The sequence below is a fragment of the Schistocerca americana genome, chromosome 9, assembly GCF_021461395.2.
Source record: "Schistocerca americana isolate TAMUIC-IGC-003095 chromosome 9, iqSchAmer2.1, whole genome shotgun sequence".
Taxonomy (NCBI): domain Eukaryota; kingdom Metazoa; phylum Arthropoda; class Insecta; order Orthoptera; family Acrididae; genus Schistocerca; species Schistocerca americana.
The window spans coordinates 35,246,441-35,272,720 of NC_060127.1; the positions used below are offsets into that span (position 1 = coordinate 35,246,441).

General features: G+C 40.6%; 1 protein-coding gene and 1 pseudogene across 1 annotated transcript in view; both read left to right on the top strand.

Annotated features, from left to right (window-relative positions):
• Window positions 1–24,448, top strand: part of LOC124551047 (transcription initiation factor TFIID subunit 8-like) — a 44,634-nt gene extending 20,186 nt beyond the window's left edge. The window contains exons 3-4 of the mRNA XM_047125911.1: window positions 12,496–12,810; window positions 23,595–24,448. Coding sequence (XP_046981867.1) covers window positions 12,496–12,810; window positions 23,595–23,816 — 537 coding nt within the window. The 3' untranslated portion in view covers window positions 23,817–24,448. The remainder of the gene's footprint in view (window positions 1–12,495; window positions 12,811–23,594) is intronic.
• Window positions 24,449–24,950: 502 nt separating this feature from the next.
• LOC124551630 lies at window positions 24,951–25,068 on the top strand (annotated as a pseudogene).
• The last annotated feature ends 1,212 nt before the right edge of the window (window positions 25,069–26,280 follow it).

The following is a 26,280-nucleotide window of genomic DNA, read 5'->3' on the forward strand; positions in this document are numbered from 1 at the left end:
ACATTTTCAGGCAGACAAACTTTCGAAATTACAGTAGTTACAATTTTCAACAACAGATGGCGCTGCAAGTGATGTGAAAGATATAGAAGACAATGCAGTCTGTGGGTGCGCCATTCTGTACGTCGTCTTTCTGCTGTAAGCGTGTGCTGTTCACAACGTGCAAGTGTGCTGTGGACAACATGGTTTATTCCTTAGAACAGAGGATTTCTCTGGTGTTGGAATTCCACCGCCTAGAACACAGTGTTGTTGCAACAAGACGAAGTTTTCAACGGAGGTTTAATGTAACCAAAGGACCGAAAAGCGATACAATAAAGGATCTGTTTGAAAAATTTCAACGGACTGGGAACGTGACGGATGAACGTGCTGGAAAGGTAGGGCGACCGCGTACGGCAACCACAGAGGGCAACGCGCAGCTAGTGCAGCCGGTGATCCAACAGCGGCCTCGGGTTTCCGTTCGCCGTGTTGCAGCTGCGGTCCAAATGACGCCAACGTCCATGTATCATCTCATGCGCCAGAGTTTACACCTCTATCCATACAAAATTCAAACGCGGCAACCCCTCAGCGCCGCTACCATTGCTGCACGAGAGACATTCGCTAACGATATAGTGCACAGGACTGATGACGGCGATATGCATGTGGGCAGCATTTGGTTTACTGACGAAGCTTATTTTTACCTGGACGGCTTCGTCAATAAACAGAACTGGTGCATATGGGGAACCGAAAAGCCCCATGTTGCAGTCCCATCGTCCCTGCATCCTCAAAAAGTACTGGTCTGGGCCGCCATTTCTTCCAAAGGAATCATTGGCCCATTTTTCAGATCTGAAACGATTACTGCATCACGCTATCTGGACATTCTTCGTGAATTTGTGGCGGTACAAACTGCCTTAGACGACACTGCGAACACCTCGTGGTTTATGCAAGATGGTGCCCGGCCACATCGCACGGCCGACGTCTTTAATTTCCTGAATGAATATTTCGATGATCGTGTGATTGCTTTGGGCTATCCGAAACATACAGGAGGCGGCGTGGATTGGCCTCCCTATTCGCCAGGTATGAACCCCTGTGACTTCTTTCTGTGGGGACACTTGAAAGACCAGGTGTACCGCCAGAATCCAGAAACAATTGAACAGCTGAAGCAGTACATCTCATCTGCATGTGAAGCCATTCCGCCAGACACGTTGTCAAAGGTTTCGGGTAATTTCATTGAGAGACTACGCCATATTATTGCTACGCATGGTGGATATGTGGAAAATATCGTACTATAGAGTTTCCCAGACCGCAGCGCCATCTGTTGTTGACAATTGTAACTACTGTAATTTCGAAAGTTTGTCTGCCTGAAAATGTACTGTTGTCCCAAGCATATTGCAACAAACGGTGTATTTCTATCGCTGCTCGTTTAGTTTTTATTACCGTTTCAAATATACCGGTCATTTTTGAAACACCCTGTAAATGGCGTGTTATCTACTGATGCAAACACGATTGCCAAGCACTTTTGCTGAGCACTATGCTCAAGCCTGTGCATCAGAGCTCCTAAGTGCCCTTGCACATTGCCCCGAGATAGTTCCTTGGCCACATTGGATCCACAGTCAGTTGATTTAAACATCTCTCATCTGACTGCAAGCGACATCTCCTGGTCATCTTCAACCAGATCTGGTGCAATGGTGTCTTTCCATTGCAGTGGCAGGAGAGCACCATAATTCTGGTGCTCAAACCTAGTAAAAACCCGCTTGATATGGATAGCTATTGGCCCATCAGCCTGACCAATGTTCTTTGTAAGCTGCTGGAACATATGTTGTGTCAAATGGCTCTGAGCACTATGGGACTTAACTACTGTGGTCATCAGTCCCCTAGGACTTAGAACTACTTAAACTTAACTAACCTAAGGACATCACACACATCCATGCCCGAGGCAGGATTCGAACCTGCGACTGTAGCAGTCGCGCGGTTCCGGACTGCGCGCCTAGAACCGCTAGACCACCGCGGCCGGCATATGTTGTGTCGGCAACACCTCAATGCCCTCCACTGCCTGGGCAACACCAATTGGGGTGCAGATCACTCTACGCTCCTGCAGCTCTACAGAGCCCTTGTTCAATCTCACCTTGACTATGGGAGTCTGGCTTACAGTTCTGCGGTGCCCTCAGCATTGCATTTACTCAACCCAGTGCACCACTGTGGTGTTTGCCTAGTGACGGGAGCTTTCAGAACGAGTCCGGTGACCAGTGTCCTGGTGGAGTCCAGAGTCCTTCCATTGAAGGTTAGGTGTGCACAACTGCTCGCCTTTTACGTTGCACACTTTAGTAGTTTTCTTGCGTATCCGAATTGTTGTTGTTGTTGTTGTTGTTGTTGTTGTGGTGGTCTTCAGTCCTGAGACTGGTTTGATGCAACTCTCCATGCTACTCTATCCTGTACAAGCTTCTTCATCTCCCAGTACTTACTGCAACCTACATCCTTCTGAATCTGCTTAGTGTATTCATCTCTTGGTCTCCCTCTACGATTTTTACCCTCCACACTGCCCTCCAATGCTAAATTTGTGATCCCTTGATGCCTCAGAACATGTCCTACTAACCGGTCCCTTCTTTTTGTCAAGTTGTGCCACAAACTCCTCTTCTCTCCAATTCTATTCAATACTTCATCATTAGTTATGTGATCTACCCATCTAACCTTCAGCATTCTTCTGTAGCACCACATTTCGAAAGCTTCTATTCTCTTCTTGTCCAAACTATTTATCGTCCATGTTTCACTTCCATAAATGACTACACTCCATACAAATACTTTCAGAAACGACTTCCTGACACTTAAATCTATACTCGATGTTAACAAATTTCTCTTCTTCACAAACGCTTTCCTTGCCATTGCCAGTCTACATTTTATATCCTCTGTACTTCGACCATCATCAGTTATTTTGCTCCCCAAATAGCAAAACTCCTTTACTACTTTAAGTGTCTCATTTCCTAATCAAATTCCCTCAGCATTACCTGACTTAATTCGACTACATTCCATTATCCTCGTTTTGCTTTTGTTGATGTTCATCTTATATCCTCCTTTCAAGACACTGTCCATTCCATTCAACTGCTCTTCCAAGTCCTTTGCTGTCTCTGACAGAATTACTATGTCATCAGCGAACCTCAAAGTTTTTATTTCTTCTCCATGGATTTTAATACCTACTAAGAAATTTTCTTTTGTTTCCGTTACTGCTTGCTCAATATACAGATTGAATAACATCGTGGAGAGGCCACAACCCTGTCTCACTCCCTTCCCAACCGCTGCTTCCCTTTCATGTCCCTCGACTCTTATAACTGCAATCTGGTTTCTGTACAAATTGTAAATAGCCTCTCGCTCCCTGTATTTTACCCCTGCCACCTTTAGAATTTGAAAGAGAGTATTCCAGTCAACATTGTCAAAAGCTTTCTCCAAGTCTACAAATGCTAGAAACGTAGGTTTGCCTTTCCTTAATCTTTCTTCTAAGATAAGTCGTAAGGTCAGTATTGCCTCACGTGTTCCAATATTTCTACAGAATCCAAACTGACCTTCCCCAGTGTTGGCATCTACTAGTTTTTCCATTCGTCTGTAAAGAATTCGCGTTAGTATTTTGCAGCTATGGCTTATTAAACAGATTGTTCGGTAATTTTCACATCTGTCAACACCTGCTTTCTTTGGGATTGGAATTATTATATTCTTCTTGAAGTCTGGGGGTATTTCGCCTGTCTCATACATCTTGCTCACTAGATGGTAGAGTTTTATCAGGTCTGGCTCTCCCGAGGCCGTCAGTAGTTCTAATGGAATGTTGTCTACTCCCGGGGCCTTGTTTCAACTAATGTCTTTCAGTGCTCTGTCAAACTCTTCATGCAGTATTGTATCTCCGATTTTTGTCTTCATCTACATTCTCTCCCATTTCCAGAATATTGTCCTCAAGTACGTCGCCCTTGTATAGTCCCTCTATATACTCCTTCCACCTTTCTGCTTTCCCTTCTTTGCTTAGAACTGGGTTTCCATCTCAGCTCTTGATATTCATACAAGTGGCTCTCTTTTCTCCAAAGGTCTCTTTACTTTTCCTGTAGGTAGTATCTATCTTACCCCTAATGAGATAAGCCTCTACATCCTTACATTTGTCCTCTAGCCATGCCTGCTTAGCCATTTTGCACTTCCTGTCGATCTCATTTTTGAGACGTTTGTATTCCTTTTTGCCTGTTTCATTTACTGCATTTTTATATTTTCTCCTTTCATTGATTAAATTCAATATTTCTTCTGTTACCCAAGGATTTCTACTAGCCCTCATCTTTTTACCTACTAGATCCTCTGCTGCCTTCACTACTTCATCCCTCAGAGCTACCCATTCCTCTTCTACTGTATTTCTTTCCCTCATTCCTGTCAATTGTTCCCTTATGGTCTCCCTGAAGCTCTGTACAACCTCTGGTTTAGTCAGTTTATCCAGGTCCCATCTCCTTAAATTCCCACCTTTTTGCAGTTTCTTCAGTTTTAATCTACAGTTCATAACCAATAGATTGTGGTCCACATCTGCCCCTGGAAATGTCTTACAATTTAAAACCTGGTTCCTAAATCTCTGTCTTACCATTATACAATCTATCTGATATCTACTAGTATCTCCAGGATTCTTCCATGTATACAATCTTCTTTTATGATTCTTGAACCAAGTGTTAGCTATGATTAAGTTATGATCTGTGCAAAATTCTACCAGACGGCTTCCTCTTTCATTTCTTAACCCCAATCCATATTCACCTACTATGTTTCCTTCTCTCCCTTTTCCTACTCTCGACATCCAGTTCCCCATGACTATTAAATTTTCATCTCCCTTCACTACCTGAATAATTTCTTTTATCTCATCATACATTTCATCAATTTCTTCATCATCTGCAGAGCTAGTTGGCATATAAACCTGTACTATTGTAGTAGGTGTGGGCTTCGTGTCTATCTTGGCCACAATAATGTGTTCATTATGCTGTTTGTAGTAGCTTACCCGCACTCCTATTTTTTTATTCATTATTAAACCTACTCCTGCATTACCCCTATTTGATTTTGTATTTATAACCGTGTATTCACCTGACCAAAAGTCTTGTTCCTCCTGCCACCGAACTTCACTAATTCCCACTATATCTAACTTTAACCTATCCATTTCCCTTTTTAAATTTTCTAACCTACCAGCCCGATTAAGAGATCTAACATTCCACGCGCCGATCTGTAGAGCGCCAGTTTTCTTTCTCCGAATTAGTCTCCTTTTCCCAACCACGACGGTTTGTCTTCTGCATCGGCAATCCAGGTCATGGCTTATGATTGCGGTTCGCGTCCAGTCCCTTCTGTCCGAACTGGAGTTCTTCCCGTTACCATCTCTCCTCGAGGTCCATTCATGCACACCTCCATAGAGTACACCTCGGCCGGAGATTCTTCTGGATCTTTTGCACGCCCGTAAGCACTCCGTTAACCCTGCGGTTCTCTGCTATCACTTCCTCTTGATTTTCAACCTGTACCGGGACCATGAAGTGGTTTACACAGAAGGCTCTATAGCTGATGGTCTCGTAGGCTTTGCCTATGTTCATGGAGGACATATTGAACAGCACTCCTTGCCAGATGGCTGCAATGTTTCCACTGCAGAGCTGGCGGTCATATCTCGTGCTCTTGAGCACATCCGCTCATGCCCTGGCGAGCCATTTCTCCTGTGTACTGACTCCTTGAGTAGCCTACAAGCTGTCGACCAGCGCTACCCTCGTCGTTCTTTGGTAGCATCCATTCATTAGTCCACCTATGCCCTGGAACGATCCCATCGTTCAGTGGTTGTTATTTTTATTTATTTTTTTATTTACATATCACGTTTCGTAGGGTGTTTCTATAGACCCCAGGATACTTAGGAATCCCAGACAATGAGCTTGCCGACAGGCTGGCAAAACAGGCTACATGGAAACCACTTCTGGAGAAGGGTATTTCCGAAACTGACCTGCGTTCTGTCTTATGCCGCAGGGTTTTTCGGCTTTAGGAGGCGGAATGGCATAACAGTATGCACAACAAAGTGTGTGTCATTAGGGAGACGATGAATGTGTGGAAGTCTTCCATACAGTCCTCTCACAGGGAATCAGTTGTCCTCTGCTAGCTCATTGGCCATACGTGGCTAACGCATGGTTACCTCCTCTGTCACGAGGACCCACCTTGGTGTCGCTGTGGCCCACTAATGGCGGTCGCCACCTCTTGCTGGACTGCCCACTTTTAGCTGCTCTGCAGTGGGCTTTTAACTTTCCCAGCTCCCTACCTTCAGTGTTGGGCGACAATGCCTGAACAGCAGCTTTAGTTTTATGTTTTATCCATGAGGGTGGGTTTTATCAATTGATCTAAGTTTTAGCGCATGTCCTTTATCCCTCTGTGTCCTCCACCCTAGTGCTTTTAGGGTGGAGGTTTTAATGCAGAGTGGCTGGCTTCTCTTTTTTATTCTCATGGGCAGCCAGCCATGGTAATCTGTTCTCTTGTTTTGATCTCTTTTACATGTTTCTTGAATCTCTCTGTGGTTTTCTTGTCCGATTTTGTCCATTTTAGTGTTTGTTGCCCTTCTGTCATCTGTGGTTTCTTTCTTTCTTCCAGCTTTGTTTTGTGTGCCTCATTTGTTTTACTCCCACCCTTGTGGAATTATTTTAATTGGAATGAGGGATCGATGACCTAGCAGTTTGTCCCCCCCCCCCCTCCCCCATTCAAACCAACCAACCAACCACTGTCTTCAGACTGAAGAGTGATTTGAAGCAGCTCTTCAACTAATCTGTCCTCTGGCAGCCTCTTCACACTCCAGAGACCTCCAGAAAAGACTTCTTAACATTTAAATTTATGTTAGATGTTAACAGATTCCTTTTTTCCTCTTCACGATGGGTGACTGGAAGGTGTCAGTTGTGTTGTTAGTTGGCAAAGCTAACAAATGATAATGTGAAATGAAGGTGATAACAGATTGATCTGTAGCATAGCACGAGGTGTACATTCGCCATTGGCAAAATTTTGTCCACATTTAATTTTCACTTGTCATAATAATAACCTGTCGACCCTGCTTTGTGCTTGTTTGTTATTTCTAATTTCATAAAAAATCTGTTGGAGCCATAATTTTGATGTAAATGTAATGCAGTTTTATTCATGGATAACTAAAACAGAGAAATATATGAGATGAGTATCTTGGTTCATATGGTGCACATCTACCATACATAATGTATTTCTTCCAGTGAAAAAATATAAATAAGATGCATGCTTAATGTGTTTTTTTTTAACATTGGGAAAAAACTATGTGAGATGACACCTGACAGGATAAGGAACATTCAGCATATTTCAGTAGACAAGACACTCTCATTCTGTGCTGGAGGACAGAAGTAGTGAAACATTTGTTTTGTCTGTTCTTTGAAGCTTCTGGAGCATCACATCAAATTGAAAATGTGGTCACAGCCAGAAGTCTCACACTCTTAGCAGTATGCAGTGCACAATACAAACTGCACAACAACAATTTGCACAACATACTGCTCCACAGATTTCATTGGAAACTTCTATTGACTTACCCGGATTACTTCTCTGCAATGCCACACTGTCCGGTCTATTTAAATAGTGGTCACCAGTCTTGCGTAGACATGCGAGACAGGTTTAAGCTTTGTACTACACCAACGTCAGTACCAGTAATTGAAAACTGTAGCAGTCCAAAGACATTTAGTCAGAGACCTGAACACTGAATTGGAATTTACTAAGCTGCTGACCCTTTGTACACAGCCCCTGAGTAGATTTGAGCAACTTCTGCTGGTAATCTCCATATTGACAAGACAGGTAATAGGGATGGAGTGACACAAAAACATTCAAATTTCCATGAGGAAGAAGTATAATTTATTGGCTTTGGTGAAAAACTTGCCAACTCCTCCTCGTTCATCAAAACACCAACTATTGAACTACCTTCTTGACATCACAACTGAGTTTGAGGACTCTGCATACTGAGTTTTTTGAGTACTCTATACCTACACATGGGAGACACCCTTGCCATTTCTCTCAGCTATCCATATCCGAAGAAATAATTCGTTGATTGTTAAGTCTCCAGACACAGGAATGAGTAACACTGTTATAGGCACCTCTACTCCAGAGGGTTCACATCTCCCAACATCCAGGTGAACTATTCATTGACACCTTGATTTTGCGAGCTCCAGACTGCTCCGTGAAACTGTTTTACATTCAGACCTTTCAGCCAGTCAGAGGTTGAACCAGAATGTAGGCATTTTCATTTGCCATAGCCTGTTCCCACTTACAGCACTTCTGTAAAGTCTTGCTTTCTGGCAGGACTTTTAGAAGATTCTCTGCTGCAGACATTGCGAAGCATCAGCCAGTGTTGGGAAATTACTGCCCTTAAAATCCACGAGTCAGCTCTAATTAACACCCATTTAGGAGGATTAGGTAACGACTGGCCCTTTATCTTCAGGCCGAACAGAAACTACCGCCCCCTAGTGGCAGGAAAGTAGTTAAGGTGGGTGAGAGAGAGAGAGAGAGAGAGAGAGAGAGAGAGAGAGAGTGTACACACAAGTGGACAGAAAATAATATGCTACAGTGGGGTGGAATACTATTATGTGGGAGCCCCACATCCCTTTTTACTACTGTAGGCACCACTTCCAGAACTGCAGATTGTGTGTACTGCAGAAATTACGCTTCCACATGAGGCATCATACAAGAACAACAACAGATAAGGATCACATAATGTTGAATAAGCAATAATGCTGCCTTCATAAGGAACACATGCAACATAGTGCTGTCTTCATGAGAAACACTTCTGTCTTTTGACAGTGGAAATCAGTTTCTCAACTGCTGAGATGCAATGTAGGCCAACAGAGTATTAACAAACTGGTTCTAGCTTAGAAACCATTCACTTCAAGACATAAGTCTGCTATAACTTGTAAGTTCATTACCCACTCAGTAAAAATAGGTAGTATTCTGTTGGGTATTGAGCATGTCGGAATCCAGGGAATTGAGGAAACTGATATAGCAGGTGTGGAAACGTGTCAGGGACACACTGCATCAATGTACTGTCTCTGCCGCTGTCTCCCGCATTGAGTCCAGTCACAACTTGTTGTCAGGAGAGTGGCAGGAAATGCTGGAAAATAAGGATTATTCAGTGAAACTAACTGTCTGGCTGTGGCGATCCTTATCCTGTTTGCATTTGGGGTGAAGTGACATCTATCTCCCTCTGTATGGCTCGATCTCCTGTGACCCATAGCTTTCTATCCAGCTGTAAATTAGAGATATGCATTTCAGTACACCACTTTTTAACTAAGTGCGTGTTATGTTCTCACAAGATAGCAGCAATAAATTCGAGTGTGTTTGTGTCTTCTATTTTACCTGACAATTGGGCAAATGTGGTTCACTTTTTAAAATTTGGTGAATTTTTCACACTTCAGCCCAATCTAATAGCTGCGGGTTTCAGTGTGTTGCAGAATGGCTGGCATTTCCATTTATAGTTCAGTGGTCAGCCAGTCACATGTGTGTGCTCTACTTTTTAACATCTGCTTCATTATACACTCTGTAAGCCATTTTTAAAGTTTTGTTCATTTAATCACAGACATATTACAGTACAAAAATATGGGCACTAAAGATTTCAATGTCCTGTTCCCAAACAATTCTGTAATCATCCAGAAATGTGTAACACATTTTGCCCCATAGTTCAAAATCATCATACGTAAGCTTCAGTAAATGGTACTTTTAAACAAACAAAACAGCATATCCATAAAGTAGCCATCATTTGTCTTCCAGTAACCTCAATTGGCCATAGTACACTATTTGTAACATTTATAAAGCTGCCAAGAAGTGTTGGCAAAGATTTTTTTGTCAGTTGTACCCAAGGTGGTTAGAGTAAAGAGAGATGGTGTTGTCTGTGCTGAGCATCGACATCAGTTGAAGCCTGTCCACCATCTCTGTTAAGGCCCTGTGTTAAACTTATCCTCATAGCATTAATGCTTTGAATTGACAGCCAGTTCAGAGTACGTACTTTGAAACAATATACTTTTGTGGATGAATACTCACGATCAGACAATTGAAAACATAATTTTTTAATGCCAAATCTCACTTGTCGAGTATGGTGTACAGCGCGGCAAAAAGCCAAACGTTTTATTCCTGTTTGAAGTGGAATTGAAGGCTCACCAGGATGGTGGAGGCTGGCTTCACTTTTTCTGTGTAACGGCACCTCGCTATATTCTAACCTCTTTTGTTGCAGCATTGATTTTACACACATTTGGATGTCTGATGCATCTGCCTTTCGCAGGTTCTCCTGAAGCAAGGGAACAACATGGAGTGTACAGAGTAAGACTGGTGTGTCTCAGTGATGTTTGAGAAAAGTTATGGGGTGCTGAGGCAAGAAGTACAGTCTGGTGATCAAATTTGCTTTACACAGTCCTGTACAATTCTGGTCGGAAATGTTCACTGTGTACCAACAACTGTGTGAGAATTTTCTTGATGCCGACAGTTTGACATCCAGGTCAGAATGAAGATGGGTAAAGTTTTATTGATCACGAATATACTGAGGCTCTGCTTCTCTGGATGTGGGAAAGCTGATGAACATAGGCGTGTCATGTGTCACTTGGGCTCCCTGCACTATGTTTAACACTTTATGGCGATGGTATCTAGAGAAGGTGGGTCTATACTGCACGTTTCAATGAAAGCTACACGAGTTTCAAACTGCGCTGCCTTCTTCTTGTCAGTTGATCTGAGTAGCACAAATTGGGGACAGATTGTGGAATATTTCTAAAACAAAAATTTTCTTAGTGGCCTTGTTAGCCAGAGGACCATTTTTCTTTTTACTGTACTTGTATTGTCTATATTTTTGTCAAGTGAAAATATAAGTGGAACACTATTGATGTATTTAAAAAAAATTACATTCTTTAATATTAAATGTCCTGTAACAACTGCTGATTCTAATAGTTCAATTTAAAGTAGTTGGCATTTGACAGTGAACAGATCAGGCTGGATTTCTTGCCAGCAACACAGCCTTGGGAGCTGTGCTAGAATTACTGGCTCTCACTGTGTTACCAGTTTCGTTGCACAATGTGTTGTACATGCCAGTTTTCAAGTAGAACCTTTTGTGGGATCAAAAATTTCAGCTGTTTCAAGAAAAGACTTAATTATGAAGCTAGTTGAAATTAATAACAGGTCTGACATCCTTAGAGACCTATAGAGATTTATACTGTGAATTCCAGATTTTTATGTGTTTTTTGTAGGAGGTAGAGATTTTAAAGTGATGGTCTATTACCGCAGAGAGTGGAGCACTGTGGCGGATACCTACAGACAGTAGTACTTTGGACTTTAAATGTCAGAGGTGAACTAATGTAAATAGGACTATAATTGTTTAATGTAAGTAGTACAGAAACTTGTAGAATAATGTAAATAATGTTTGGATTAAAGGTATCATCGAGAGGCAGAAAAATGAGGCTGTATTCAGTGTTACCTTTCAGACGAATACTTTTTCATGCTGTAGTACATGAGGGTGCGCGCACGCGCTCTCACACGCGCCCCCCCCCCCCCCCCCCCCCCCCCACACACACACACACACACACACACAGACTACATCTACAGAATGACCAGTCTCTGTACATGTGAAATTATTTCATTGTAACTTTAATAACACTTACAGTTATTTGTTAAAAATGTTTGTAGCCATTCTAAGTCCCTTTTTATGCGGAATTGATTGTGCTCCTTTTATTTCAAAATCCTGCAGCACATTTTCTGGTTGACTTGCAGGGTGACTGCATCTCTGACACACTAATTAGATCACGTTTTCCTTTCAGATTATTCAACAACCAGAGAGGAAAGTGGAGCAAAACACTTACCAGGTGAAAATCAAAGTCTGATGACTTGGTGACTCCTTATGGAACTGTTCACCAAACCTATACATTGGCTTTGTCATGTTCTTGTTGTTGTGCTTCCATTCATGGACCCCACACACTTGTGACTGAGTGCTCCTCCAAAGTGAAGTCACACGTATCTGTCATTGTTCTTCACCAAGCATGGAAAGGCAAACAACAAACTGGTTAGCACACAGACTTTGTTATCCTCCATCAGGCAGTCATGTGGCAATCACATTACAATTCTTGGAGAAGAACTGTTGCCGTAACAGTGAGTAGAATGGGCTAGGAGGAGACTGAAATCTTAAATGTCGTATCATCTTACACTGTTACATGCATTTGGTTCAGGTTTAAAGGGAGTTTCTGGCCAACTGCACAGTGTGCCGAATAAGTGTATGTAGGTGTACAGCAGTGGAGAGGGGAAAATTGGGAAGGATGTGTATGCTCGCTCCCTCTAGCTTGAAAAAACGATTCATCTGAAAGCTAACAAAGTTTTCAGTTTTGTTTGCATTCCAGTCAATGACACATTGCCTCTACTATTTGGAGAATTGTTACCTGTACTCCTAAATTGTTTACGTTGTTTAATATGTATAATTTCAGGAGAAGTGTTTAATTTGATGATACCTTCTGTTGTCCTGTAGTACATTACTTTGTTTTTCAGAGCTTGAGCATTCTACAAGCGGGTGTGAAGCTGCCACATCCGGCACACGTCCCCACGCACCTGCCGGCATTCCCCGATCCACACGCGTACATAAGGACCCCGACTCACAAACAGCCCGTGACAGAATACGAGGCTATTCGTGAGAAGGCGGCCACTCAAAAACGGGATGTGGAGAGGGCTCTAACCCGTTTTGTTGCCAAGACGAGTGAGACGCACAGTCTCTTTGTCGGTGTGGAGGATGGGCACGTTTTCCCTCTTATCGCGTGCAAACCTCATCATCCACCGTACCTCAAGGCTCTGCTGCCGAGTGACCAGGTGAGTACACAGCCTACTGAAGGCAATGTTATTGACTCCCCTCACTCTCTGTTCAGTATACAGATACATTTGATTTATTGTACAGTGATTACAGCACATTTATTAATGAAAAACATAATTTGGATAACTTTTTTTTTTGTTAGTGGTGACTGGATTTTAATCAGACAAGCAGGTCATCTTCAGATTTGAGTTGAGAAAAGTAAAAAAAGAAGTGCAACAATATAAAAACTATGTAAATGTAACATTATAAATAATAGTGACAATGGTGTAACAAATAATTTAAACATCATGAATAACAAAGAAGAGACAGTGAATCGAACTGAAGAGAAAAGAAATTTATGGCACAACATGACTACACTAAGGTATGAGTCGATAGAATCACCCTCAGGCATCGTGAAACAATCAGTTTGGTAATGGAGGAAATGGGTTGGTAAGGGGGGTGGGGGTGAGGGGGAGTTTGGTGGATGGACGAAAATTGTAACGGGAGACCAATGCTTGACTGCAATAAGCAGTGTCAAGTGGATTAAGTATGATTAGTGATGCAGAGCTGAAGAGATTATACAAGACACACTAATGTGGCGAGCCATCTCAAATCATTTTTCAGACTGAAGACCATAACAACATTCTGTTTGCCTGGAATCACGCCATCCATGGTTAATGATAGCACTGACAAGTCCCAGTCACAAAAGGCACATGCTGGCATTGAGGACTGGGAAAGGTGCTGGGGAGGGGGGGGGGGGGCAGATATGGAAAATTTCTTTTTAGTTTTGATATACCCGTATTTTGATAAATTGAATGATTTTGATGCTGGCAGTATAGTGGAGGTAAAATAGAGGTATCCTGATGTATCAAATGTTTGCCACGAGTGAGAAACGTGGTAAGGAAGTTGGGCCATAAGCAATAAGCATGAACCTACATCATGGTACTAAGTGCAGACCACACATGAACATGAGGAAATGGTAGATCATTTGGGACAAACGACAACAACAAGAGCCAAACTGGCTTCAGATACTTGTATTCCTCCATAGTGCTCACAGATGTCAGTTATAATTCCCAAAAGATGTAAACAACCCACATACCATCATGTCAAATAAAAGAACATCTAATATTGATAACAGTAATGATAAGTGTTTTATTATTGTGGACAGTGATTTGATAGATCCTTCTGATAATGAGAGTGATGGTAGTGTTATTGTGTTTCCTGTATGAAAACATTCAAGAAGATTAATCATTATTGGTTACACTGATGATGAAGACAGTATCAATCATCAGTTGTTCAAGCAGTAGATTTGAAAAGAAGATAATAACAAAACAAAAATTGTATATGTTGACACCTGGCATAAAGGCACCAATTTTAGAGTGATCAGGCAGAGGTGCAAGAGAGTTAGACTTTGTTTATGATGTTTGGTAGTATGTTCTGGGTGATCAGTGAAAATACACGAAAGAAGAAAGAGAATTGATGAGACATGAGTCCCTATAATTACAACAAAATTAAAGAAATCTTTAAACTATACATAACAATGGTTTAGGTTTTTACATTTTGCAAAAAACGATATGACCAACATAATGGATAAATTTGTAAAGGCACACCTTTAATAAACTATTTTAATTTAAAAAATTCAAAGAAGTAAATGTAATGGAAGAGAGCATCATGATTGATGAGTCATTAATGAAATTGTAGGGACACATGTATTATAAACAGTTTAGTCCCTCAAAGAGGGCAAGGTTTGGGATAAAATTTCATAAACTATGGGGGTTAGCATCAGGCTATTGCAATAATTTTAAAATAAATTCAGGAAACAATAAAAGACATCTTGATTACAATGCATCTGAAACCGTTTTGTTGGCAGTATGAAAGTCAGTACTAAATAATAGATAAAGGACGTACTTTCTATTTGGATAATTGGAATTCTTCACCAAACCTGTTTGTAACTTGAGTTGAAAATGAAACATATGTTGTTGGGACAGTTAATTTTAATAGAAAAAAATTTGCCGTGAGATTTTGTTCAAGCTAAATTAAAAAAGAGGAGGAATGCATAATGAGAAGCTGGAACTGCGTACTGGTACTGATAGCATGAAAATTTTTTTGGCAAATGTGACTCCAAACTGCTCATGTTGCTTGGTTATGTAGAGAACTATTAGTGAAACGCTTGATAATATTTTCCCTGACATGCGGCACAGATTGGTAGATATGCTCAACTGGTGCAGTAGGGATGCCCAAGCCCACAACTTTCCTTATTTAAATCCTTATTTTCGTCTGTTGAAGTTGTTTTTGTGCTTTTGGATTTATATAGCGTCTCTATACATCCCAGCACAGTAATGATTGGACCTTGATAAAATCATAGTATCGGAGAAACAAATTTGGTGGTCTCTGGTCCCAGTACATGATCTGCTACTGCCAAATTATCTGTGTTTACCATACAGCAATTGCTCTTGTAGTACTTAAGTGAGGAGTTAATGGTAATTTTTGTATTTCTTATGTAAACTTGGCTGCATGTGTGGTGGATTTTAATTCCTCTCACTATGCGGATGTAGGTTCTTTGGAGTGATCAAATATTCATACAACTTTCTTGTCGTCTTAAAACTCTGTGTCAGTACCGTCTCTTCTTAGTATTATGATTTATGACTGTTGCATGATTGATAGGAAAATTTTACTTTTAGCTGGTACTTTTTCACTTGAAACTTCAGATCATTTAGGATGTAGTGCCCTGATTATGTCTCTGACAGAATGTTTGTGTTTTTTGAAAATAGTTCTTAAATGCAAACCTGTCATCCAAATAATGTGGTTCACAATTGCTTTTAGCATGGTCAGTTTGCTCTATACATGACATATTGAGCGGTCATTAGGAACAAGAGTTTGAAAATACTGCTAAGCATGCAGACAGTGTCCTCAAGATGAGCTCAATATTGATACATTCTTATTCCATTCCCTTGCTTTCTCTCATTACTAGCCCTCATCCTCCCTCCCTTCATTTTCCCCCTCACTCACTCCAGCCAATGTGAGCCCCCATCCCAATCTAGCTCTGGTGCCTGGAAGCTTAGCATTATTTTCTGTCTTGTGTATGCACCTATTGACCATTTTATTGTGTAGTGAGTGGTTACCTTGGCTACTTCTTGCGCCTGTATTTCACCCAGTATTTTCCGTTATTAAATTGGTATTGAAAGTAAACATATTTTGTTTAGTAAGAACTGGTGAGATCTGTAGTGAATGCTTTTTAAAAAATCAAGCTATACTTTATCCGTAACACTTATGAAATTATCATTTTTTTCAAAATCTATATAAATTAGCATTGAGTGGATGAGCAAATTTGAACTCAAAATATGTTTTCAATTGTGTTACAAACAGATGAATGATGTTCGTGAGCCAGCTATGTTGTCCTTTGTAGTTGGGCGTGCAGTATGACCTCTTCCAGTTGCTCAGAACAGCTTGATGTGTAAGGGATCAGTAGAAAATTATAACTGAATGTATGAAGCCTGTTTTACATGAATGACTTTCTGATCACTGTAGTTGTGAATACGTGCCCTGTGCCAGTGTGTAAAAAAACCACCAACCATGTTGTGTGGGTTGGTCAGTCGGAATGTCAATGATCAGTTGGCTATGTCAGGTTTAGAATTCTAAAATCCTGACTATGCTGCAGACTGCACATACAGAGAAACAGGTGACTGTAGCATTGTCTGCTAACATTGGAATTTAAACTATTTACAATGTGCTCACTCCTGTTGTAATATTGATTTTGTGCTTCTCTGTCTTGTTACTCTCATTCTCATGAGGCAATTAGTGGTATCGACAAGGGGACATCAAATTGATTCTGTATTTTTAGATTTCCCTAAGGCTTTTGACACTGTTCCTTACAAGTGACTTCTAATTAAATTGTGTTCTTATGAAGTATCATCTCAGTTGTGTGACTAGATTCGTGATTCCTGTCAGGAAGATCACAGTTTGTAATAATTGACGCAAAGTTGTCGAGTAAAACAGGAATAATATTTGGCATTCCCCAAGGAAGTCTTATAGGCCCTCTGTTCCTGATCTACATAAATAATTTAGGAGACAATCTGAGCTGCCTCTTAGATTGTTTACAGATAGACACCATCCTTTACCACTGTGTTAAGTCATCAAATGTTTAAAAAACTGCAAAATGATGTAGACAAGATACCTGTATGAAGCAAAAAGTATCAATTGACTCTAAATCATGAAAAGTGTGAAGTCATTCACATGACCACTAAAAGGAATGTGCTAAATTTCAGCTGTACAATAAATCACACAAATCTAAAGACTGTAAACTCAACTAAAAAAATGGATATTCAAAAAGAAAGATCAGATTTCAAACATTTGTTGTTCTTGTAGTGGTCTTTAGTCCAAAGTCTGGTTTGATGCAGCTCTCCATGCTCTGTCATGTGCAGCCTCTTCCTCTCTTGAGTAACTACTACAACCTACATCCTTCTGAATCTGCCTACTGTATTCATCTCTTGGTCCCCATCTGTGATTTTTTACCCTCCACACTTCCTTACAGTACTAAATTGGTGATCCCTTGATGCCTCAGGATGTGTCCTACCAACCGATCCCTTCTTCTAGTCAAGTTGTACCACAAATTCCTCTTCTCCCCAATTCTGTTCAGTACCTCCTCATTGCATCTAATCTACAGCATTCTTCTGTAGCACCACATTTCAAAAGCTTCTATTCTCTTCTTGTTTAAACTAGTTATCGCCCATGTTTCACTTCCATACATGGCTACACTCCATAAAAATACTTTCAGAAAAGACTTCCTGACACTTAAATCTATACTCAGTGTTAGCAAATTTATCTTCTCATTTCCTAATCTAATTCCCTCAGCATCACCTGATTTAATTTCACTACATTCGATTACCCTTGTTTTGCTATTGTTCATGTTCAGTTTATCTCCTATTTTTAAGACACTGTCCATCCCGTTCATCTTCTCTTCAATGTCCTTTGCTGCATCCTACAGAATTACAGTCTCATTAGCAAACCTCAAAGTTTTTATTTCTCCTCCCTGCATTTTAATTCCTATTCCAAATTTTTCTTTTGTTTTCTGTACTTCTTACTCAGTATATAGATTGAATAGTATCACCGATAAGCTACAAAGCTGTCTCACTCATTTTCAACCATTGTTTCCCTTATCTGCTACTCGACTCTTATAACTGCCATCTGGTTTCCGTACAAATTGTAAATAGTCTTTCGCTCCCTGTATTTTACCCCTGCCACCTTTAGAATTTGAAAGAGATTATTTCGGATAACATTGTCAAAAGCTTTCTCTAAGTCTACAAATACAATAAACATGGGTTTGCCTTTCCTTAACCCATCCTCTATGAAGAGTCGTAGGGTTAATATTGCCTCTGGAATCCAAACTGACCTGCCCCGAAGTCGGCTTCTACCAGTTTTCCCATTCGCCTGTAAAGAATTCGTGTCAGTATTTTGCAACCATGACTTGTTAAACTGATAGTCCCATAATTGTCACACCTTTGAGCACTTGATTTCTTTTGAATTGGTATTATTACATTCTTTTTGAAGTCTGAGAGTATTTCACCTGTTTCATTCATCTTGCTCACCAGATGGAAGAGTTTTGCCGTGGCTGGCTCTCCTAAGACTATCAGTGGTGCTATCGGAATGTTGTCTGCTCCCGTGGCCTTTTTTCTACTCAGGTCTTTCAATGCACTGTCAAATTCTTCACACAGTATAATATCTCCCTTCTCATCTTCATCTACATCCTCTTCCATTTCCATAATACTGCCCTCAAGTACATCTCCCTTGTATAGACCCCATATGTACTCCTTCCATCTTTCTGCTTTCCCTTCTTTACTTAGGACTGATTTTCCGCGTGAGCTCTTGATATTCAGACAGATGGTTTTCTTATCTCCAAAGATCTCTTTAATTTTCCTGGAGGCAGCATCAATCTTACCCCTAGTGGTATATGCCTCTACATCCTTACATTTGTCTGCTACCCATTGCTGCTTAGCCATTTTGCACTTCCTATTGATTTCATTTATGAGACATTTGTACTCCCTTTTGCCTGCTTAATTTACTGTATTTCTCATTTTATCAATCAAATTCAATATCTCTTGTGTTACCCAAGGATTTCTACTCGCACTAGTCTTTTAACCTACTTGATCCTCTGCTGCCTTCAGTATTTCATCTCTGAGAGCTACCCATTCGTCTTCTACTGTGTCCCTTTTCTCTGTACTTGTCAATCATTCCCTAATGCTCCCTCTGAAAGTCTCTACAACCTCTGGTTCTTTCAGTTTTTCCAGGTCCCATCTCCTTAAGTTCCTACCATTTGCAGTTTCTTCAGTTTTAATCTACAATTCTTAACCAATAAATTGTGCTCTGAGTCCACATCTGCCCCTGGAAATGTCTTACAATTTAGAACCTAGTTCCTAAATCTCTGTCTAACCCTTATGTAATCAATCTGAAACCTTCCAGTGTCTCCAGGTCTCTTCCACTTATACAAACTTCTTTCATGATTCTTAAACCAAGTGTTAGCTATAATTAAATTATGTTTTGTACAAAATTTTGTCAGGCGGCTTCCTCTCTCATTCCCTTCCCCCAGTCCCTATTCATCTACGACTTTTCCTTCTCTTCCTTTTCCTGCTATTGAATTCCAGTCCCCCATGGCTATTAAATTTTCATCTCCCTTAACTGTTTGAATAATTTCTTTTATCTTATACATTTCTTCAATCTCTTCTTCAGCTGCAGACCTAGTTGGCATATAAACTTGTACTGCTTTGGTAGGTGTGGGCTACTATAATGCGTGCACTATGCTATTCGTAGTAGCTTATCTGCGTTCCTATTTTTTTATTCATTATTAAATGTGCTTCTGCATTACCCTCCTTTGATTTTTTATTTATAACCTTGTATTCACCTGACCAGAAATCCTTTTCCTCCTGCCACCGAACTTCACTAATACCTACTTCATCCCACAGCTATCCATTTTCCTTTTTAAATTTTTTAACCTACCTGCCCTATTAAGGGATCTCATATTTCATGCTCCGATCCATAGAACGCCAGTTTTGTTTCTCCCAATAACTATGTCCTCCTGAGTAGTCCCAGCCCAGAGATCATTTGGAATATTTTACGCAAGAGGACATCACTATCATGTAACCATACAGGAGAGCTGTGTACCCTCGGGAAAAATTAAAGCTGTAGTTTCCTTTTGCTTTCAACTGTTCACAGTACCAGCACAGCAAAGCCATTTTGGTTGATGTTACAAGGCCAGTTCAGTCAATGATCCAGACTATTGCCCCTGCAACTACTGAAAAGGCTGCTGCCCCTCTTCAGAAACCACACGTTTGTCTGCCCTTTCAACAGATATCCCTCCGTTGTGGTTGCACCTACAGCTAACTGTATCACTGAGGCACGCAAACCTCCCCACCAACAGCAAGGCCCGTGCTTCATGGGGAGGATTCAGACATTTATTACTTCCAAACTACAAAAGATATAAACACAATTCCAACGTTCCTGGAAAGAATTTTTATGCATTCAATTTGAAAACCATGTGCCACATGACAGATATCAAAACAGTGGCTCATTTCCTGCCACACACAGAGAAGCCGGTCTCTCGTTATTGAATTTACAGTTTCAACAATGCGATGTCACGGACTTCCAAAAGTGTCAGACATAGGAGGAATAAAAACGTGGTCTTTTACTTAACCCCACAGATAAAAGTCACAAGGTGCGAGGTCTGGAGAACTGGGAGACCACTGGTGATGAAGTTCATTTTCTGTTCCACTTCTTCTAATCCAGCATCCTGGAATGGCGTCATTCAGGTAACATCGGTCTCCAGACCTCACATCTTGTGACTTTTATCTGTGGGATTACGTAAAAGATCGCATTTTTATCCCCCCTATGCCTGACACTCTTCAAAGGCCATGAGATCGCATTGTTGAAACTCTGAATTCGATAACGAGAGACCAGCTGCTCCATATGTGGCAGGAAATGAGCTACCGTATTGATATTTGTCTTGTAACACATGGTTCTCGCATTGAATGCATAAAAGTTTGAGCTTTTCTCTTTCCAGGATCTTTGGAATTGTTTTTCTATCTTTTACAGTTTGGAAACAATTAATGTTTGAAATGTGTTCCTTCTTTTTGAATAGTCTTGTACTTAGAGGTTACAATTATGAATAACTTAAATTGGAATGATCACATGGATAATTTGTGGAGGAAGCAAACCAAAGATTGCAATTCATTTGCAGAACACTTAGAAAATGTAACAGGTCTACTAAAGAGACTGCTTACACTACACTTGTCTGCCTCCTTCTGGAATACTGCAGCATAGTGTGGGATCCACATAAGATAGGATTGATGGAGGACATCAAAAAAGTTCAAAGAAGGGCAGGTCCTTTTATATTATTGTGAAACAAGTAAGAGAGTGCCTCAGATATTATACCTGAAATGGGGTGGTGGTCATTAAAACAGAGGCATTTTTCATTGTGGCAGGACCTTCTCACCAACTTTATCCTCAAAGTGTGAAAATATTTTGTTGGATCCCAGATACATAGGCAGAAATGATCATAATAAAATAAGAGAAATCAGAGCTCACACAGAAAGATTTAAGTGTTCTTTTTCTGACATGCTGTTAAAGACTGAAATGGTAGACAAGTAGCTTAAAGGTGGTTTGATGAACCCTCTGCCAAGCACTTAACTGGGAATTGCAGAGTAATCATGTAGCTGTAGCTTTTTACGTTATTGTTTGCCTTGTTTTTCTGACACACTGAAAAAGTTGCGTAAGGACTTGATATTTACAAAAACTTTACAGCTTTTACCTGGACGTCAAAAAAAGAAAAATTGTTCTTTCCAGGCATTTGGATTTGAAAGGTGCAAATTTTGATGTGCAAATGAGATGACATATTTAAAGAAATGCAAATGACACTAGAAAAACATGAAGCATGAGAATTAAAGCACCCTGTAGGTGATACAGATGAAACATGGGTTTTTCACATTGCACTGTGAAGAAATGTTGTCACATTGATAGTGCACAGTGCATCTGCAAAGTCTCCACAGTGGCGAGCTCCGCGTTTCTCGCCTTGTGGAGTGCGTAAGGTAGACAGCATATTCATGTTGCATATAAGCTAGGGTCAGGGATTCACTGCTAGTGGCTGCAGTTATGTTCGGAAATTGGACTTGACATTATTACAGTTAAAAGAATGAAATTAATTAAATATATTAATTACAGTTAAATACACTGTACTCATCAATATCACAGTAGGTGCTGGGAATGTTTTCTTCTTTCTTGAAGCCATATTTCAACACATTTGCATTTATTTGTGAATACTGTACTGATGTTTCACGTGTAATCAATTGCAGATAATCAGTTATCGTCATCTTTAGTTCATCTACTGTCTTCGGGTTTCTGTGATACACAAATGTTTTATCCATATCCCAAAGGAAACAGATGGGCAGAGACAGATCCGGTGAATGTGGGAGCCAGAGACCTTTCGTAATTACTCTGTTTCCAAACATTTCATTTAAAAATCATAGAGACTGGTGTGTCATATGAGCAGCAACATTGTTTTGTTGGAAACATGAATGACTGATCTCATTTTCATTCAGCAGGGTAATAAATGGATGAATTATCTGGGAAGAATAGACATTGGAAGTGACGATAGTATAAAAAAAGATCAGTCGTATAATTTGTTCACATTATGGTAACCCTACTCAACTTTTCTCTGCATGCAATAGCATTTCTCATAAGGTATGTGGATGTTCTGATGACCAAATTAGTTGATTTTGGGAATTAATGGAGCCAGATAGGTGAAACCAAGGTTCATCAATGAAAAAGGTTTGATCTAAAACACCAGCTCTATGTTCGTTAACAAATTGCTGAACCCATTCACAATACGCTATTTGTTTTGCATAGTCCATACAATGTAGTTGTTGCAGTAATTTGATATGGATACATCCCCACTGCTTTGGTTATGGCCTTATGTGTTGTCGTATGAAATTTTAGCCTCTTGCAATAAGCTCCTTACCAATTTTGTTGGACTCCGCAACACAATATCTGAAATGTCATCAAGCTTCTGTTCTGTTAAAATTGTGCGCCTACAAGTTCATGGTGCATCATGAAATGAACCTTCTGGATGCAATCTGAGAATTAAATCACATACATTGCCACAATGTGGACACCTCGAAGCTGGAAAACGCAATCTAAATTGCTGCCTCACATGCTCCTCAACGTTTCCTCCTGAACGAAAATCTCTTCCACTAAAAACATTCTGTCTGAAATAGTAAGCATTCTCTCTACACTCAGCTTATGCAAGAACTAGACAATAACACAACTGACAGCCGCAACACATTTGTGCCACTACTGCCCCCACCCTACCACTGCAGATCCACGGAACCCGTGTACGCAAGACTTGAATATGCTGCCAACTTTACACACACCGCAAAGCGAGATGTGTGAGGCTCACCGCTGTGGAGAGACTTTGCAGGTGCATGGTACTTGAAGCATTGTCAAACAAATGTGCCACTCACTGTTTTGTAGTGTTATGCACAGCGTTGGAATGTAGACGTACAAGTCCGTGACGGTGCTTCATTTGTAAGAATTATGGTGTGCATACTGTTACTACATGCTCCCTCAGATTCTTAGTTGTAAACACAACAGTACTGACACCACGGTCAGGTTTTCAGTTTGCTTTGCTGTGTTATAGGTAATGTAGTTCGAAATGTTGTATAATACCTCTTGTTGACAATGTAGTAATGAGGCGTGAATAAATTGTGACAGTAAAGTCATTGATGAAATACTGTTTGACAAACCCCGCACTATTTTGCAGGTGTTTGAATTCGACGAGGAACTGTCTAGCCCTCCTCAGCGACCACCACGGCAACGCCGCGAAGCTGATGGGGAGGAGGAAGGTGACGAGGAAACTCGCGAGGGTGACGATGCGGCGCGTGCTGGCGACGCAGACACAATCGACAACCCTTACCTTAGACCCGTGAAGCTGCCCCGCCGCAAGAAGCCTGCGGTGTCGACACCGGCGCCTGCGAAAGCGTGACGAGCTGTCAGGAGAGGGAAAGGGAGAGGTGCTGAACCCACCCCGTAGGACAGAACGATACCAGGGGGCACCCTTTCGCTGTTGGTGTAACAGTGGACATTTGTCTGTCTGTACTCAGTGATGAACTATTCTTGTGGAGGTGTAATTCACTTTCAGTAAGCCACTGTATGAAGAGGTGAACTAAATGTGCTGTGTTGTAAATTCTAGACTGCATTGTGGACAGTGAAATAAAGGTAATTCAACTGATTATGGAGGACACAGAATATGGCAGTTTGAATGCCATTGTCTTAACAGGACATAACTTCTTGTCAGAAGTCAAAAGACTTTACTTATCTTAGTGTTAAGGACGATTTGCATGATGTTACTTTTTGTAAATAAAGTAAGTTTTTGATATGTGAGGTAAAGTGTTTGGCATGCTGTTAATACTTCTATTCGTACTTCATAGATCTTACTGTAACAAAGAATTTTCATTGTTTTGGAGTAAGTGAAGGCTGTCAAACTAATTTTGTAAGTTACATTAACAAGCCTTATTCTGAGCTTAGAAAAGCTACAAATGAAGACAAAGTGATTGTTACAGCTGCTGCTTCTTTCTTTAGTTACAGTAACTAGCTATTGGTTACCTACTACTGCTTGCTTGACAAATAGCACGTGGCATTAACTTTCTTAAAAGAAGTCATTTTCCTGCGGAGGCTTTTTAACATTTTAAAATAAAAACTTTATTCCACTATTAATGATTTGCCAGTTTTGACCCCTTGGCTTTATCAAGCTAGAAAATGTGCAAGGGGAAGAAATTATCTAATAGACAATAATTAAATGAAGTGTTTATTTTTAAAAAAAGCCTAAATAAGAAACTGATTTTTTTAAAAGAAATTTATAGCAACTGCATACCCATCATGAAAAAGACACTGATAACTGAAAAAGCAGAACAGTTATCTAGATGTTGTACGAATAGATAGCCCTATTTGTTATGTATCATGTAGAAAATTTCAGTCCTATTGTCACATTTAAAAATTAGCTAATTATTATAATATTTTCTTTTCAGTTGGAAGGGATCCCCAATTTTTTCCCTTAATGTTTATAATGTAAATTTATTGAAGTAGGAAATTTAAATTAGGGTAAGCGTATTTAACTAATGGCAACGGCCTTGCTGCAGTGGATACACCGGTTCCCGTTAGATCACCGAAGTTAAGCACTGTCGGCCGTAGTCGGCACTTGGATGGGTGACCATCCAGGCCGCCATGCACTGTTGCCATTTTTCGGGATGCACTCAGCCTTGTGATGGCAATTGAAGAGCTACTCGACCGAGTAGTAGCGGCTTCGGTCAAGAATACCATCTTACGACCGGGAGAGCAGTGTGCTGATCCCACACCCCTCCTGTCCGCATCCTCCACCGAGGATGACACGCCGCTCGTGGCCTGAAGATGGAGTGAGTATTTCACTAATAATCAGAAGTCTAGGGTCCTGGGTTCTCCAGGTACTATTTAAAACGTGAGTGAAAGCCATCACAAACATAAGGGGACACCCTAATAATGCAAATGGCCTTGGCAGAGGAATGGACAATGGGCTGGGCACCCTCTTGCTCCAGGGGTGGGAAATTGCCCCTAAAAGCCACAAGAATCAAGGGGCATGAGGATGCAGAAGGCAATGAAAACATTTGCATTAAAGATACTCAATGTGTACCGTTTGTACAGTTCAGCTAAAGAATTATTCTCATTGAAACTGACAACAAACCAATGCCAACAACAATAGTTCATGTTTACGTGCCTATGTGGCCATTGAACGGGTATCACCATGTTAATGGAAAGAACAGAAGATGGTGTTACAGGAGACTATGGGCTCAGCAGTAGTAATGAGAGGAGGTAGACTAACCAATTCTTCATTAAACTTCAGTTGGTAATAGTAAGTACTCTACTCTAAAATTGGAAAAGGAGGTGGTATACTTCGAAAAGGCATGGAGACGTGTGAAGATTTCAGCTGGATTAATCATGATCAGACAGAGATCCCGAAATCTGGTGTTAGATTGTATCAGGAGCAGATATAGATTCAGTTCATAATTTAGTAATGATGAAGATAAGACTGAAGTCCAAGAGATTTGTCCAGAAGAATTACTCTGGAAAAAAGTGGAATACTGTAGTACTGAGAAACAATGAGGTGCATATGAAGTTCTCTAGGGCTATATGTACTGTGATGTATCACAATAGGCAAGTCAGTAGAAGATGAATGGTCATATCTGAAAATTGCTGTCACAGAAGCTGGACGGACAAAAATAGATACAAGAAAGGTGGCTATGAAGAAACCTTGAGAAACAGAAAATATTTTAATTGACTGTGAGAAAGGGAAGTAAGAAAGGGAAGTACTTACCTGCTCAGGAAAAGAAAAGGAATGCAGCAGTATAAGTCAAATAGGACTGAAATAAATAGGAAGTGCAAGGAAGCCAAGGTGAAATGACAGAAGGAAAAATGTG